General features: G+C 42.0%; 1 protein-coding gene across 4 annotated transcripts in view; it reads left to right on the plus strand.

Annotated features, from left to right (window-relative positions):
* LOC140718594 (EGF-like repeat and discoidin I-like domain-containing protein 3) overlaps window positions 1-17,505 on the plus strand; it is a 116,655-nt gene that overhangs the window by 50,231 nt on the left and 48,919 nt on the right. For 2 of the 4 annotated variants that reach the window (XM_073032551.1, XM_073032552.1), the window contains exons 3-4: window positions 803-883; window positions 3,948-4,073. In XM_073032551.1, the coding sequence (XP_072888652.1) occupies window positions 803-883; window positions 3,948-4,073 (207 nt within the window). The remainder of the gene's footprint in view (window positions 1-802; window positions 884-3,947; window positions 4,074-17,505) is intronic. The other 2 variants (XM_073032554.1, XM_073032553.1) reach the window with 1 other exon arrangement.

The following is a 17,505-nucleotide window of genomic DNA, read 5'->3' on the forward strand; positions in this document are numbered from 1 at the left end:
CTCTCTGCTGTTTTGTTAAATTAAATGATCTATAGGAGGAAAAAAATAGCACGTATGTATTTGACTTTTACTGTGCGAGGACAACCACGAACACTTCAATAACAACAGAGTTAATTTTGAAGTGCAAACTCAGTTGTTCTTTAGACGATCAGAGGAATAGTTTACAAACCCAGCAAGATCGCTCAGATTGGAAATCACAGTCCATTTGTGACATTGCAATGATCATAAACACAGAAGCTTCTAGAAATATTCAATGGATCAGGGGATATCTGAAGAGAGAGAAGCAGAGTCAATATTTCAGGTCAATGATATTTAATCAGATATGTCCATGCCAGTATAAGGAAAGATGGTTGATCTAACTAGTAAAGGAGCATTTCCATGTGGCCAAAGGATCTTTCTCCTATATTCCCATGTCACCAACTTTAGCACAGAGGGACAAATTCTTATTTGGGAAGGAATCACTTCTGTAACTATTGGACCATTGAATTGAAAATGAATTTCCATTTGACTTGATCTTTGTAAACTGCATATTTTCCAATGTTTAGAGTTTACATTTGGCTTCTATGTTTGTCCAAAACTGTAAAATATTAGACTGAGGAATCTATTTTGAGGCCGTCAAGCCGATGATAGGATCTTCAACAAAACCATTTTGCTTCTTCAGTATAATTGTAGCCAGGAAGTTCCTTCGCATCACTTCCTGTGGTATGAGAAGTAATTTGCAGTCATGCTTCTACTTTCCCAGCTCCTCTGTCATTCAAATGCCATTTTCTTTTAATACAATGTATTGATACAATCAAAACAGGAAGTGGTGTAGAGGAACACACCGGGCATACGTTGGAAGACGTAAGGTATAACGATGTCACTACCTACACCAGATTTTCAGGTAAGCTGCTTGAAATTTCTGACAACACGGTGTTGGACAGAAATTCAGAGCTTGACCATGCTGCAGCTCAGATCTTCAAGAAATCTGTGAAGAGTTTGAATCCACTCTGAAACTCGAACAGGAAATGCCAAAACCTTTATTATTTTCCCCCTGGTTTGGCAGTAGTATCTCATCAGTGCATGCATGCTGATCACGTGGGGTGCTGTACTGCCTCTCCAGTCTTTTGTCCTGCGTCTGCATATCTGGTGCTAGTGATGTACAATGGGAACTGCTTGGCGGGCTGCTTCTCATACCGGCCTTTTCAGCCTCCCCACGATTTGGGGGGTGTGGGGATGCATCCCGGGGAGGCGTTTCAATTCTGGGGATGTTGAGCTTCGCCCAAACTTGCTACTGCTTCTGCCTGAAGAGTTGGGGTGTGGTGTTTCTGTGCCACATTTCATACGAGCCAGTAAAGCCCAAGAGCTGTGCCTCTTGAGTGTTTCATCCGCATGCCAACGGAGGCAAATGCTTCTCTGTAGCTGAACAACTGCTGCTTTTAACTCACTGCCTCTATCAAAAACCCAGATCTGTTCTTGCATTGTGCAGCTATAATCTGGTATGCAGTCTGGATGAAGCTTCTTGGCTGGCAGTCCCACCAAACTATTCTTCTGCCCCATTCCTTTCCAGTCCTGATGAAGGGTTTTGACCCAAACATCAACTGTTTATTCCTCCCCATACATGCTGCCTGACCTGCTGAGTTCCAACAGTATTTTGTGTTTGCCTCACCAAGCTATTCCCTGTTTTGACCCTTCTCAGGCTGATGGAGCTCTGGTAGTTCATCTGTGTGTGAGACTTTTGAGTGAAAGGCAATTGAATTTTGACTATATGTTATGAGAAAGCAGGTTCATGGATTTGGTGAGTGAGTCAGACGGCGCTGATTATGAACAAGCATGTTGATCATTTACTCACAGTGAAAAATTTGACCAAACACCTAAGTACCCCCCCCCCTCCCAAGTTGCACAAACTGCAAAACTAAATATTCAACAGCAGAGTCTTAGCTAAGTGTGCATGCAGGCTCCCCTAAGTCTGGAGGATACTTTCCCAATGGTTGGTCAGCACTGGTCATGACCTCAGTGTGAAAATGAGTGCCTTGAAGAACAGGAAAGGCTCTTGAACCTGGACACCAATGCAGTGGCAGACAAGGCAACCAATGGGAAAGAGCTGTGTCATACTTCAAATGGGCCAATCAATGAGCAGCACAGTAGAAGCTGCTTATAATCAACAAGTCAACTAACCCCCTCCCCAACATGATACCATACCACCAGAGGCAATGCATGGGATTGACACCAGTTGGTTTCCTTCCCTATTTAGTCTCGCTTGTTGACTGAGACTCTGGGCTAGTGTGGGACAGGCTAGAGGGGAAAGTGTTCATAGAAACATCTCCAAGACTATTTTGAACTCTCCTCTAAAAAGGTAAGTCGGGCACTGGTGGGTGGGGTGCTTAATGGATTGTAGTGGCAGAACTGCCAAAGAAAGCCAAAGTTTTCCTTGTTGGACTGGAAGAGGCAACATTGCACTAGAAAGAATGTCAACAGAAAGTTCCAAATTAATATTTAATTGTGAATACTGCAAATCAGATTCATTGGGGTTAAAATTCAATAAGTTCTGAATGATGTCATCAAGCCTCAATATTTCAATGAGTTTGGGTCGCTACTCACATTCATTAGGCAATGCAAGGTCTCGATGTGACAATGTGAATGTAGTAACAACCTGGGTAGCTCCCAGCTGGTATTTTGGCCACACATTTCTTGCCAGGCTGCCAGAGCTAAAGTCGAGGCTGAATTAAGCTTCCCCTTTTACAAACCTGGCTATAGGTTAATTCCACAGCACAGAGAGGTCAGAAACCCTCTCAGACCTCATGTTGTTGCCACCCAGTGCAAAAAGATGATGTTGGCTAGGAATTTTCTCTCTGTTCCAACTTCCATTCTGAAGATATCATGGTAATTCCAAGACATTATCTGCCTGTTATTTGGAAGTTTCTCAGAATGTTCATCCATCATTTCCTTGTATTTTGTCTGTGTTTCACTCCTTACCAGAATAAATACCACCACCAAAGATCTGCATTTATATTGTGGCTTCAAAGCTGTCGCCGTTCCCACAATCTCGTGGAAGATAGCAATTGAGGAGATATTAGCACAGGCAACTATAAAGACAGATTTCAATGGTCCTGAAGATAGAGAGGAAGGGAAACGAAGGGCTTTGGGAGAGGGTTTCTGAGCTTGTGCCTGGGTTTAGGAGGGGCTCTTGAATGCTTTTAGATTAAACAAATTGGGGACATATATTTTCACTGATTGGTCGATTACAAAAAAAAATTAAGCAAAAAATGTAGGATTCTGAGAAATTCTTTCTAAACATAGGACTGTTAGGGGTTGAGATATATGACCAATCAATGTGAGAGAAACTAGCTTTCAAAAAGGAAGGCACGATAATATTTACTTATTTATTGATATAGTGTGGAATAGGCCCTCACAGCCCTCTGAGCCAAGCTGCCCAGCAATCCCCCAATTTCATCCTCATCCTAGCCTAGCAATAACCAACTACCTGCCAACCAGTACATCTTTGGAATGTGGGAGGAAACCCAAGCAGACATGGAGAGAACATACAAACTCCCTACGGGCATTGGTAGGAATTGAACCCGGGTCGCTGATACCGTAAAGTGTTGTGCTAACCACTATGCTACCGTGCCACCCCACAAAATTAAAATGGTTCTAAGAAAGAGGTGGGGAAATAGGATTGTTGTGGGCTAAATTGACCTGTGCCAGAGGGCAGAGATGAATTTTGATCCCTGATGGTTCACTGGTCCCGAATGTAGACCCTTAGACTTCTGCCTGGGTAGCTTTGCCATGGTTGGAAGATGACTAATATAAGCTTCATGTAAAGCACAGAAGCTTGCTAACTGGAAAATGGCTAGAAGATTTTAAGAAAATGATCAGGAGACTAAAATTGTAAATTAAACAGGATTAGTAGTTAGTTCCACTGTGAGTGGCAACATTTAACTCATAATTATTTCTCTTTTATGTTTCAGGCCCTTGTCATCCTAACCCCTGTAAAAATGGTGGTCAGTGTGAATTAGTATTGCGTCGAGGTGATGTCTTCAGTGAGTACATCTGCAAGTGTCCCACTGGTTTCCGGGGTGATCACTGTCAAACAGGTAAGTGGAGTTATCTATCTGGGGTTTTCTATTAGTGGAGAATATGTGGGCATTGAGGCTGTTAAACCAGGGATGTGATATTACCTGTGGTACTAGTAATACACCATTAAGAGTTCACATTAAACAGTGAATTGAATGCTGACTGTCTGAATTCCTCACAAGAAATGAACACGTGATACCATATGATAATGGCATCCAAGAGGCTTTCAGGTTGACTCTTGAATGTGCAGGGAATGGATATGGATCATTTGCAGGCAGAAGGAGTTAGCCTAATTTGGCATCGTGCTCAGCACCGACAGCGTGAGCCAAAAGGCCTGTTCCTGTGCTCTACTGTTTTAAGTTCTGTATATTAACCAGAAAGCAGTAACTTCACCTTGGAGTTTGGTCTTGGTTTTGGTGAGGGAGGAGGTCATCTTTTGCTTATCAACACGTGTGAGGACCATTCTGTCTGACTCTGCACAGTCCAATCCACTAAAGCCAATGGGCATAAAGGCACATCAGAATCGGAATCAGGTTTAATATCATCGGCACGTTGTGAAAGTTGTCTTTGCAGTACAGAGCAATACATAATAATAGAGAAAAAAACTGAATTACAGAAAACATATTAAATAGCTAAATTAAATAAGTAATGCAAAAATAAAAAGTAGTGAGATGGTGTTCATGGGTCCAATGTCCATTCAAGAATCAGTTGGCAGAGGGGAAGATGCTGTTCCTGAATCGTTGAGTGTGCCTTCAGGCTTCTGTATTTCCATCCTGGTGGTAGCAATGGGAACGGGCATGTCCTGGGTGATGGGGGTCCTTAACGATGAGTGCCACTTACTCAGACACCGCTCCTTATGCACATACAGAAGTGTGGAGAAAGTCTTAGGCACATATTGTGTATGTAGCTAGGGTGCCTAAGACTTTTTCAGAGTCCTGTATTTGTCAACACAGAGTGCAGAGTGAGTTTGTAAATCTGGCAGGAGCTAAGGATGTTGGGAATGCCCAAGGTGGTGCACTGCAGGAGGGGTGTAGGACAGGTGGCAGAGAAGGAATGCCAGGGTGGAGCGGGTGCAGACACTCAGCCCTACACACTAGGCAAAGCCGTTTGATTACAATTGTTCATTGCTCATTACAGAATGTCTCTCCGGTGCTTCCTGCTCCGTCCCCTCTCCCTTCTCCTCTTCTCAACAATGATTCCCCTCTCCCTTCTCCTCTTCTCAACAATGATTCCCCTCTCCCTGCTCCTTTCCTACTCTCAGTCCAAAGTACTGTAGAGACCTGTATCAAAATCGGGTTTATCATCACTCGCACATGTCATGAAATTTGTTTTCTTTTTTTGCAACAGCACCGTACAATACACGAAGTTACTACAGTATTCTGCAAAAGTTTTAGTCACCCTAGCTACATATATGTGCCTAAGACATTTGCACAATAATGTTGGTAAATAACCTAATCATTAAGGAGCCTCACCACCTGGGACATGCCCTCCTCTCATTACCACCATTCACGAGGAGGTACTGGAGCCTGAAGACTAACACGCAACATTTTAGGAAGTGTTCCTTCACCTCCGCCTGGTCCATGAACTCACAAACACTACTTCAGTATTTCTCTTTTGCACTGTTATCTATTCGTTGTAACTTTATAATAACTTTTCATGTTAACTTTTCATGTCTTGCACTTTGATGCCACAAAACAACGAATTTTCATGATGTGCTGTATGTCAGTGATAATAAACCCAATTCTCCTCCCAATTCCATCTTTTCGTGCTTCTGATCAAAGAATTACTTTCCCCTATCCAGATTCCGATCTCATGATCTGTGAACCTCTTGTTAATTAGGTGCCATGTTTAATTCTGATGAACTCCTACTAATTCAGAAGCTTGTGGGGGTGGTAGCTAATGCTGGGAGGTCAGCTATGCCGTTTCTGACGTGAATAAGCGGGGACTCAAATGTTGAGTAGAGGTACTTTTCCTCTAAGTGTTGGTGTGAGGGGCACGAGGGAGCTCAAGTGCAGGAATCAGGAGACTTTGGCAATACAAATAAAACTAAAGGTTTATTACAATAATTAACTAGAAAGACTGACGAGCTCAGCGAAACAATACTGAATCTTGATGAACAGAAATCACAGAAGAACTCAGTCTGAGTTTCGCTTGACAAGGAACCACAACGACCCAACAGAATGGGGTTGGCATGCTCCCCCTCCCCAGAAATGCATCCGGGAGCACGTAGCAATTCCGGATATTGACATTACCGTGCTATTTAAATGAATCCAAATTGAATACAAGTGATAAAAGCAAGGAGTTTAACAATCCCCATGATCCCAAATGAGACATCTGCAAAACAGTGAAAAACCAGGGTTAGTGCAATTAGAAATAAAAGGAAAACAATCCAAGAACAACGCGTACCCACAAAGTGAACTAAAGGGGGGGGGGGAATGTCCACATACCAACTGACAAAAAAACCATTTTTCTTTACAAACAATCCCTGATTGTGACAGTTGCTTATTCTGTATGTAGTCTTCTAATAATCCATTTGGAATAATTATGCACTTTTAAGGGAAAACAACTTGCATTCTCTCTGATTAAACTAATTATGGATCATTTTGGGGAAGTGAATCATCTCTGCTACAGAAGGACATTGTTGAAACTTGGGCCAGTGAGAGTTGATCTTGACTGTAGAGCTAGATTAGAGCGATCAGTACATCTGTTGGCAGCTCCCATGATTACAGTGGCCAGCCAGCAAGGAAATTGCCAGAGGAGAAATTGTTATCACTTGAGGGTTGGATCTCTTCCCAGAAAAGCGTTGGGTGAACCAGACAGCTGAATCTTTTCATCAGGACATAAAGGGGGAGTTTGTTCACACACCAAGGTTTCTAAAGTTGTCAGTTGCATTACAGATGTTTCATGGTCAGACTGGCTATGCTGGAAATAGATCAATTTGTTGCATGTTAAATTAAGTAACATGGCATTATAATTCAGTGTTGGTAATGGCGCCCTCAGTCATGGGATTGTTTTCCACACAGCAGCGTTTAAACTCTATAGTACTCTATTATCACCCCTGATTTCAGACATGACATAAGGTGGCCATTGACCCACAGCGCCTTTGCTAGCTGTCAGATCAGAGTCAGAATCAGAATCAGGAGGTGACTCGGTAAGGGAGTGAAGTAGTGAGGTGGTGTTCATGGGTTCAATGTCTGTTTAGAAATTGGATAGCAGAGGGGAAGAAGCTGTTCCTGAACTGTTGAATGTGTGCCTTCACATTTCCCTACCCAATTCCTGATGGTAGCAATGAGAACAAAGCGTGACCTGGGTGATGGGGGTTCCTTAATGATGGACACTGCCTTTCTGAGTCGTGGAAGATGTCCTGGATACTATGGAAGCTAGTGCCCATGATGGAGTTGACTAAGTTTACAACTGTCTGCAGCTTACTTTGATTCCAATACAGATCATTTGTACTGCAAAAAGAAAGCAAAATAGTGAGGAAATATTCGTGGGTTCATGGTCCATTCAGAAATATGATGGCAGAGCGGAAGGATCTGTTCCTAAACAGTTGACTGCACATCTCCAGGTTCCTGTACCTCCGCGCTGATGGTAGTAATGAGAAGAAGGAATGTCCTGGATGATGAGAGTCCTTCAAGCTGCCTTCTTGAGGCATCACAATTTTAAGATGTCCGCAGTGGAGGGGAAGCTAGTGCCCATTACGGATCTGGCTGAGTTTACAATGTCCCGCAGCTTCTTCTGATCCTGTGCATTGGCGCCTCCATACCAGACAGTTCAGCAACCAGTCAGTATGCTGTCTCCATTGTACATCTCTAGATGGCTAGACATTTTAATTCCCTTCACTATTCCCATTCCGACTTGTGCCAAGATGAGGCCACCCTCAGGTGGAGGAGCAAAACCTTATATTCCGTTTGAGTAGCTTCAACCTGATGGCATGGATATCGATTTTCAGTAAAACACTATCCAGTAAAACAATTCCCCCCACCCCACCCTTCCTATATTCCCCACTCTGACTTTTTACCTCTTCTCACATGTCTATCACTTCCCCCCCACCTCCCAGGTCTTCTCCTCCTTTCCTTTCTCTAATGGTCCACTCTTCTCTCCTATCAGATACCTTCTTCTCCAGCCCTTGACCTTTCCCACCCATTTGGCTTCACCTATCACCTTCCAGCTTACCCCTTTCCCCTCCCCCTCATCTTTGTATTCTGCCCCCTTCCTTTTCAGTCTTGAAGAAGGGCTTTGGCACGAAACATCGATTGTTAATTCATTTCCATAGATGTTGCCTGACCTGCTGAATTCCTCCAAGTATTTTGCGTTTGTAACTTTATACCTCTAGATATTTTCTAGTTTTTAGTGACATACAAAATCTCCTCAAACTTCATTGAAGACTGATGTAAAACATCGGACCATAGGTGTGTTGTGGGTTATGAGAAGCTTAAAGGAAGATGAAACTGAGATAAAGATCAGACTGGCGTGTTCTTCCTGAATAGGGAGATCAGGCTGCAAGGGAAGCACGTTCTACTCCCACTCCTTAGCTATACATTTTCTGAGGATTCTCAAGTTTTCTTTTGAATTCTTGAACATTTCAGTTGGCTACGGACTCTCAGTATTTAATACAGAATACACAGCCAACTGGCATTGGTGGCAAATTAGGGAAAAATAACTTGTTGTTTGAGCTTGGGGATTTATTTTGAAATCCAGCCCTGAGGTCTCCCTTCCACTGGCACTAACTTGGCAGTCTTACTGGATCCACAAGAAAGTTAGTACAGCAGATGGGAAAATATTATCCTCGGGCAGCAGAGGACACTCTTGAGTTTGAAATTGAGTCAGCATGTGGGTTGTATGGAAGAGCTTCACAATGCATCCAGTCTGGCAGACACAGTAGTGCTTCAGGGTAAAGCTGAGGCTTTATAGGACATTGGTCAGACTACACTTGGAGTATTGTTAGTAGTTTTGGACCTCTTATCGAAGATGTGATGTGCTGGTGTTGGAGAGGGTCCAGAGTAGGTTCAAGTAAATGATCACAGGAATGAAAGGGTTAATATATAAGCAATATTTGACGGCTTGGGGCCAGTACTTGCTGCAGTTTAGAAAAATGAGGGGGGAATCTCATTAAAACCTATTTAATAGTGAAAGACCTGGATAGACTGAATGTGTAGAGGATGCTTCCTATAGTGGGGGAGTCTAGGGCCAGAGGACACAGCCTCAGAATACAAAGATGTTGTTTTAGAACAGAGATGAGGAGGAATTTCCTTAGCCAGAGTGTGGTGTATCTGTGGAATTTATTGCTACAGATAGCTGCAGAGGCCAAATTATTAGTTATATTTAAAATGGAGGTTGATAGTCTCTTGATTAGTAAGGGCAGGAAATGTTGTGGGGAGAAGGCAGGAGAATGATGTTGAGAGGGATAATAAATCAGCCATGATGGAAGGGGGAGCAGACTCGATACGCTGTAGGCCTAATTATGCTCCTATGTCTTTTGATATGTCATTGAATGCATTTATTTCTGCATCTGCTGTTCTAGACCTAAGGATGGTCAGTGGGCCTAGTGTACAAAGAGCCTACCTCTGTTCATCTGCTGCTGAAGATGTTCTGAGACACTTAGAACATAGAAAACAGCAGAGTACAGGCCCTTCAGCCCATGATGTTGTGCTGACTTTTTAACCCACTCCAAGGTAAATCTGTGGCAAACTCCATCATCAAGATAGCCCTTCACTGGGCACCTGAAGGGCGTAGGAAACACTGGAGCCCAAAGACAACTTGGCTCCGTACCGAAGAGGTAGCAATGAGGACCCTGAACCTCACCTGGTGCAAAATAGAGAAGATTACTAATGACAGATAGAGACGGAGGACCTTCATTGCTGCCCTAAATGCTAGTGGTGTAACAGGCATTTGATGATGACGATGAAGATAAGTCTATCCCTTCCCTCTCCCATAGCCGTCCATTTTTCTTTCATCCACATGTCTACCTAAGAGTCTCTTAAATGTTCCTAATATACCTGTCACTACCACCACTCTTGGTAGAGTGTTCCACACACCTACCAATCTCTGTGTAAAAATAAGCTCCCTCTGACATGACCCCTATACTTTGCTCCAATCACCTTAAAATTATGACCCCTTGTATTAACCATTTCCACCCTGGAGGAAGTCTGGCTATCCACTCTGTCTCTGCCTCTTATCGTTTTGTGCACTTCTATCAAGTTACTTCCTCCTTCACTGCAAAGACAAAACGTTCTTGCTTGCTTAACCTACTCTCATAAAACATGCTCTCTAATCCAGGCAAAATCCTGGTAAATCTCCTCTGCACTCAGGCTAAAGAGTTCACGTCCTTCCTATAAAGAGGTGACCAAAACTGAATGCAATACTCCGCAAGTGTGTTCTAACCAGAGTTTGATAGAGCTGCAACATTACCTCACGGCTCTTGAACTCATTCCCTCAACTAATGAAGGCCAACACTCTCATTGCCTTCTTAACCACATTATTAACTTGTGCGGAACTTTGAGGAATCTATGGACATGGACCCCAAGATCTATTGTTCGTCCACACTGCTGATAATTCTACCGTTAACCTTGTACTCTGCCTTCAACTTCGACCTTCCAAAGTGTATCACTTCACGTTTTTCACACTTGGAGGATGGAATTGCTCCTGTATTCCACCTGAAAATGCCAATCCTTGGTATGCTCCTCCAAATCCATCCGGCAGGGACTTCTGTGCAGAACGCTTCATTTTTTTGAGTTCAGGCAAAGAGTTGCAGGCAGCACATTTCACACCAAAAGAATGAAGTCTGTCATAAACCAGGCTGTCAAGAACGATTATCGTGCAGAAGGTCATACGAGTTTTGATTCCATTGCATCTTACTGGTTATTGTCTCTGCCCATAGCTGAGTGATGTAAGGCAACCAGAACATAGTGAGTCTGACTGTCTTTGCATCAGACTGCTCCTTGTCAAATTCGTATTTCATTTCCTAATTTGAGTATTGCATTTTCAAAACTGTCTGGTGAAGTTAGTTATACAGTACAGAAGCACACCCTTCGGCCCAGCTTGTTGATGCTGACCAACTTGCTTATCTGTGCAAGTCCTATTTGTCTGCATTTGTCCCATATCTCAATGAATGAATGAATAAATAAAAAGATAAATAAATATCCCTCTGAACCTTTCCTATCCACGTCCCTATCCAAATTATGTTGTAGTTTACCTGCCTTTTACCACTTCCTCTGGCAGCTCATTACATACACGCACTACCCTCTTTCAGGAAAGCCCTCCCTTCAAATCTCCAGTAGATCGTTTCCCTCTCACTATAATCCTATTCTCTAGAGTTACAGGTAGCTAATGCAGTGGCTTTGGGGCTGATGTACACATACGATTGATTTTCTTTCCTCGTCTGAAAGCTGCAGTCACTTTAAGATGAGAGACGCAAACACGAGGAATCTGCAGGTGCTGGAAATTAAAACGACACGCGCAAAATGCTGGTGGAACGCAGCAGGCCAGGCAGCATCTATAGGGAGAAGCGCTGTCGACATTTTGTGTGGGTTGCTTAAGATGAGATACTTGAGTTTGATTTAAAAATTGTATTTTACTGTATATCCCAGTGTATTCCTTTATAAGATTCCAAACCAAGGAGCTTTGTTTAAAAGGGAACCCTGAATAGTTCCTACAGCAGAGGTTGTTAACCTGAAGTCCATGGACCCCTGGGCGGTCCGTGGATAGATTCTAGTCGGTCTATGAACTTGGATGAAATTTAGCATTTACTTCAATTCATAATGCAGTAGTATTAGCTGTACCAGTGACTTTGTCACCAATAGAAATCACAGATATTTTCATGTCACATATCATAAAAAATAAAAGTTAATTTTAACTTGTCTATATTTTAAATATATCATCTTGTTATTTGTGTTTTTAAAGAAGCTCTTATTATTGTATCACAATTTTAAAAATATTTTGATAACTATTTCTGTGTAATTGGCTTCTTTTGTAATGCTATGTATTTAATTTTGTATATTTAAATAATTTTTTTTTTAGAAGGAGTCCATGGCATTAAAAGATTAAGAACCCCTGCTCTATAGTCAATCTGTTAAGATAAGCTGTTGGATCAACACTCTCAAAATGCTGGAGAAACTTTCCAGGTCAGACAGCATCTATGGAGGAGAATGAACGTTCAACCTTTTGGTGCTGAAGCCCTGAGTTCCTCTACTATTTTGCGTGTTGATGCAGGTTTCCAGCATCTGATATCTCTTCTGCATTTAAGATTAGATGCTGTATGCTTTCTCCCCCCAGTATGACCAAACCTAGAATGATTGGACCCAGTACCACATAACTGGTATGCTTAGGAAAAGTCATTGAAAAGTCCAAAAATCTGAAATAAAAGTAGAAAATGCTGGTACTGTTCAGCAGGTCGGGCAACATCCATGGAAGGAAACACAGGGTCAGATTTTCAGCTGAAGATTCTTCACTAGAACTTCAAAGAGAGGGAAGGGGTCTTCAACCTGAATGCTTAACTCTGTTTCTCTTTCCTTTAACATAGCTTGCTACAGTTAGAGTGGCTTTTCTTTATACAGACAGTCCCAGTAAAGTCAAAGATGTGGTTGCATCATATATTTGTCTGGGTTTAATATTTGGACTGGTTCCCAGACAGTGATAGATGAGGTAATTTCTTGATCTCACTAAATGTATACATCTTTTAGATGTCCTTTGACAATCAATTGAAAGATTTCCCAAGTTTTGTTTAGCAATACTGCAGGTATTAAGAATATGGAATTGAGTCAGATTGAGAAATTTGGCTGCTTTTTATTGCTGCAAACTCTCTGTAAATCTTTGCAGTGAAGTTAAATAACAACCATTTCTTGGTTATAATTCATCATTCTGGAAATTTCTAAGACCATACGACATTGGAGCAGAATTAAGCCATTGAGACCATCAAATCTGCTCCACCATTCGATCGTGGCTGATCTCCCATTGTTCTCATTGATCCCATTGATCTCAATCCCATTGTTCTGCCTTCTTCTGTAACCTTTGATGTCCTCACTAATCAAGAATCTTATTAACCTCTGCTTTAAATATACTCAATGATTTGGCCTTGACAACCATCTATGGCAGTAAATTCCACAGATACACCATTCTCTTGCTAAACAAATTCCTTCTCACCTCTGTTCTAAAGGGACATCCTTGTATTCTGAGGCTGTGCACCCTGGTCCTAGAATTGCCCACTAAAGGAAACATCTTCTCCACCTCCACTTTATCTTGGCCTTTTAATATTTGGTAGGTTTCAACAATGTTTCTTCATTCAGGTTTGACAGGAAGCAGGGTGATGAGTTAAATTGGCTGTTGTAGATTGTCCCCAATGTAGGAGGGAATGGTAAAAAAATGGAAGGTGTTGTTGAGAATATGAGAAGAATAAACTGGGAGCCATGGAGGACAAGTGTAAATGGATGATTGATAGTCAGCAGGGCATAATGGTTTCAATGGCCTGTTTCTGTGTTGTTTGACTCCATGACGACTTGATCAAGGTGGTGACTGGAGCTGTTTAGATGCTGAAGAAAGCTCTTCACCCATGAGATATATATGTACTTTGAACTTTGAGGTAACCCAGCCATTTAGTTTGCAATCATTGACAAAACTGAGGTGCAGGGGATGGTAAACAGTTCTTGAGCCCAAATTGATGGTAATCTTTTTTAAAGATTCTCTCGTGTCCCATGGTGACCTTGAGCAGAGCCCATTATTAACCATTAAATTAGTAACAATAATTATGGTAGTATATACAAATTGCTGGACGAACCAGACAGACTGGGCGGCATCCATAGAGAAGAGTAAACAGTTGATGTTTCGGACTGAAAGCCTTCATCAGGACTGGAAGAAGAGATAAGAAGTCAGAGTAAGATGGTGGGGGGAGTGGAGGAAGAAGTACAAGGGGGTAGGTGATAGATGAAACCAGGAGAGGGAGAGGAGTGAAGTAAAGAGCTGGGAAGTCATTTGGTGAATGAGTTATAGGGCTGGGGAAGGGAAATCTGATGGGAGAAGACAGAAAGCCATGGAAGAAAAAGAAGGGGGAGGAGAACCAGAATTATGGACTTCTTAAGGAAAAAAAATGAGTTCTGTTGTTTATTTATGTGTATTCCTTATTTACTATAAGTAGAAGTATAACAGAAACAAATTTAAATAAATAAAGCATTTTAGGAAATGTTCAAAATTATTAATATTGATCTTTTAAAAAGACAATTGAAAAATAACATGATTTCTAAATAGTATTGTTATTATAACAATTTATAATTCAAATATTTATGCATTCACCAGGTCTGCAAAGATTTCAAAACATATCATCCAATGTCCTCATCTAGCTGGCACTCTGCTGGTGTGAGATGCTTCCTGTGAAGACATTTCAGTGCTCTTGGGTTTTAAAAAAATCATTTGCTGCATCATCTGGCAGTAAAGATAATCATTATGTATCTTTTTATTACGAATGGGGTTTATAGACTTGTGAGGTGGAAGTGCATGCCATGTGCCAACAAAATTTCTGTATGTGCCATCTTGGGCACGTGTGCCATAGCTTTGCCACCTCTGTTAGTGTTTCTACAGTGCTCACCATCATTGCCATCCTTTTTGTTCAGGTCTAGCTCTGGCCATCAGGATTTTATTTCTAGTGCTTTCCCTTGCATCTTTCTGTAACAGGATCAATGAAAGATCAGCCGAAGTGCAGAAGACAATAAACTGTGCCAATGCAAATATAAATAAATAGCAATAAATAACAAGAACATGAGATAATGAAAAAAAAGAGTCCTTAAAGTGAGATCATTGGTTGTAGGAACATATTAATGATTGGGCAAGTGAGTGTAGTTTTCTCCTTTTATTCAAGAGCCTGTTGGTTGAGTGATAGTAACTGTTCTTGAACCTGATGGTTCAAGTTTATAAGACCATGAGATATAGGAGCAGAATTAGAATATTTGGCCCATTGAGTCTGCTCCGCCATTTCATCATGGCTGCTCCAATTTTCCTCTCAGCCACAAGCTCCTGCGTTCTCCCCATATCCCTTCATGCCCTGACCAATCAAAAATTTTATCAACCTCTGCCTTATATATAAATAAAGACTTGGCTTCTACAGCTGCCTGTGGCAAAGAATTCCGCAGATTCACCATTCCCTGGCTAAATAAATTCCTCCTCATTTCTGTTCTAAAAGGACACCCCTCTATTCTCAGGCTGTGTCCTCTGATCTAAGACTCTCCTGCTACAAGGAACATTTTTTCCACACCTACTCTGTCAAGGTCTTCATAATTCTAGTGAATACCGGTCTAGAACCATGAAACACTCTTCAAATGACAAGCCATTTAATCCTGGAATAATTTTTGTGAATCTCCCTTGAATCCTCTCCAGTTTGCACATCCTTTCTACGATAAGGGGCCCATATCTGATCACAGTACTCCAAATGAGAGGCCTCACAAGTGCTTTATAAAGTTTCACCATTACATCCTTTTATATTTTAGTCCTCTTGAAATGAATGCTAACATCGCATTTGTCTTCCTCACCACCAACTCAACCCGCAAATTAACCTGTTTTCTGTATTGAGTGGCTCAAAGCATGTGTAAAGCACTCTCATTGGCTATAATGGCAGCCGCTCTTGAAGTTTTAAGTGTTTAGAAATTATTGTCACTTTAAAAAATTTCAATAAAGAATTGAATAATGGTGTTGTTACGAATCAATGCTATGCAGGGTCTGAGTGTACAGTTTTATGAAAGTGGCCATCCAGGTAGACAGTGGGGAAGAAGGCATTTAGCATGTTGGCCTTCAGTCAGGGCATTGAGTTTGGGTGTAAGGACGTTCTGTTACAGTTATACAAGTTGTTGGTGAGGCTGCACTTGGAGTATTCGGTACAGTTTTGATCACTGGTCACTCTGGTGGTGAGAATGCAGAAGGGATTTGAGGATGCTGCCTGGACTTGGAAGCCTTGAGTTACAGGAAGAGGTTGACCACACTGGAGTGCAGCAGAATGAGGGGTGACCTCATAGAGGGTGAAGGGTATGCATAAGGTGGACAGTCATAGTCTTCCCCAGGGATTCCACTTAGAGAATATTCAACCCTTTCAATTCTTCTACCAAAGTGCTTGACCATGCACTTCCCAAAACTGTATTCCACCTGCCATTCTCTTTGCCTATTCTCCTAATCTATCTGAGTCCTTCTGTAGCCTCTCTACTTCCTGACAATTACCGGCCCTTCTGCCTATGTTCATATCGTCTGCAACCTTTTCAACATAGCCATCAATTCCATCCTCCAAACCACTGACAAATAATGTAAAAAAAATCAGTTCCAACACGGACCCCTGTGGAACACCACTAGTCACTGGCAGTCAGCCAGAAAAGGCTCCCTTTATTCCCACTCTTCACTTCCTGCCAATCAGCCACTGCTTTATCCATGCTAGAATCTTTACTGTAATACCATGGGCTCCTAGCTTGTTAAGCAGCCTCATGTGTGGCACCTTGTCAAAGGCCTTTTGAATATCCAGGTACACAACATCAACTGATTCTTCTTTGTCTACCCTGCTTGTTACACTGCTTGTTACTTCTTCAAAGAATTTCAACAGATTTATCAGGCAAGATACTCCCTTGAGGAAACCATGCTGATTATGGCCTATTTTATCATGTGCCTCCAAGTACCCTGACACCTCATCCTTTTTCTTTTCTGTAGCTGCTACCTGTCCTGCCGAGTTCCTTCAGCATTTTGTGCGTATTACTTTGATCTCCAGCATCTGCAGATTTTCTCTTGTTTGTAACACATTTTGCTATATGTTTGACGTACATGTGACAAATAAAGCTGTTATTTTAAATATCACCCTGCCGGTTAAGAATTTCTGAGCCTCCAGAAGGGGTGAAGAGACCTTAGCACCTTAGCCAAAGGATGATCTCTCTGATAATATAGCACACCCCCTGCACTGCCCAAACTGACAGCAGTGTCCTGGTGCCTAAAACCTGCCGTGATATTTGTGCTATTGAATAAAATCTGCTGACTGAACCAAGATGTAGAGAGAATGTTTCCAGTAGTGGGGGTATCTAGTACCAGGTGCATAGCCTCAGAATACAAGGATATCCGTTTAGAACAGGGATGAGGAGGAATTTCTTTAGCCAGAGGGTGGAGAATCTGTGGAATTTATTGCCACAGACAGCTGTGGAGGCCAAGCCATCGGATGTACTATATTTGAAGCAGAGGTTGGTAGGTTCTTGATTAGTAAGGGCATCAAAGGTTACAGGGAGAAGGCAGGAGAATAGGGTTGAGATGGAAAATAAATCAGCCATGATTGAATAGTGGAGCATTCTCGATGGGTCTGAAAGTCTATTTCTGCTCCTATGCCCTGTGCTGTCTAGTGTTGGCATCCAACTTTCTCTGACTGCGGGCAACTTACAGTTGCACCGAGGAATGAAAACACCTTTTAAAGGCAATTCTATTTGGAAAGTCCATGGAATATGGGCAGAA

The sequence above is a fragment of the Hemitrygon akajei genome, chromosome 30 (genome assembly GCF_048418815.1).
Source record: "Hemitrygon akajei chromosome 30, sHemAka1.3, whole genome shotgun sequence".
In the NCBI taxonomy this organism is placed as follows: Eukaryota; Metazoa; Chordata; class Chondrichthyes; order Myliobatiformes; family Dasyatidae; genus Hemitrygon; species Hemitrygon akajei.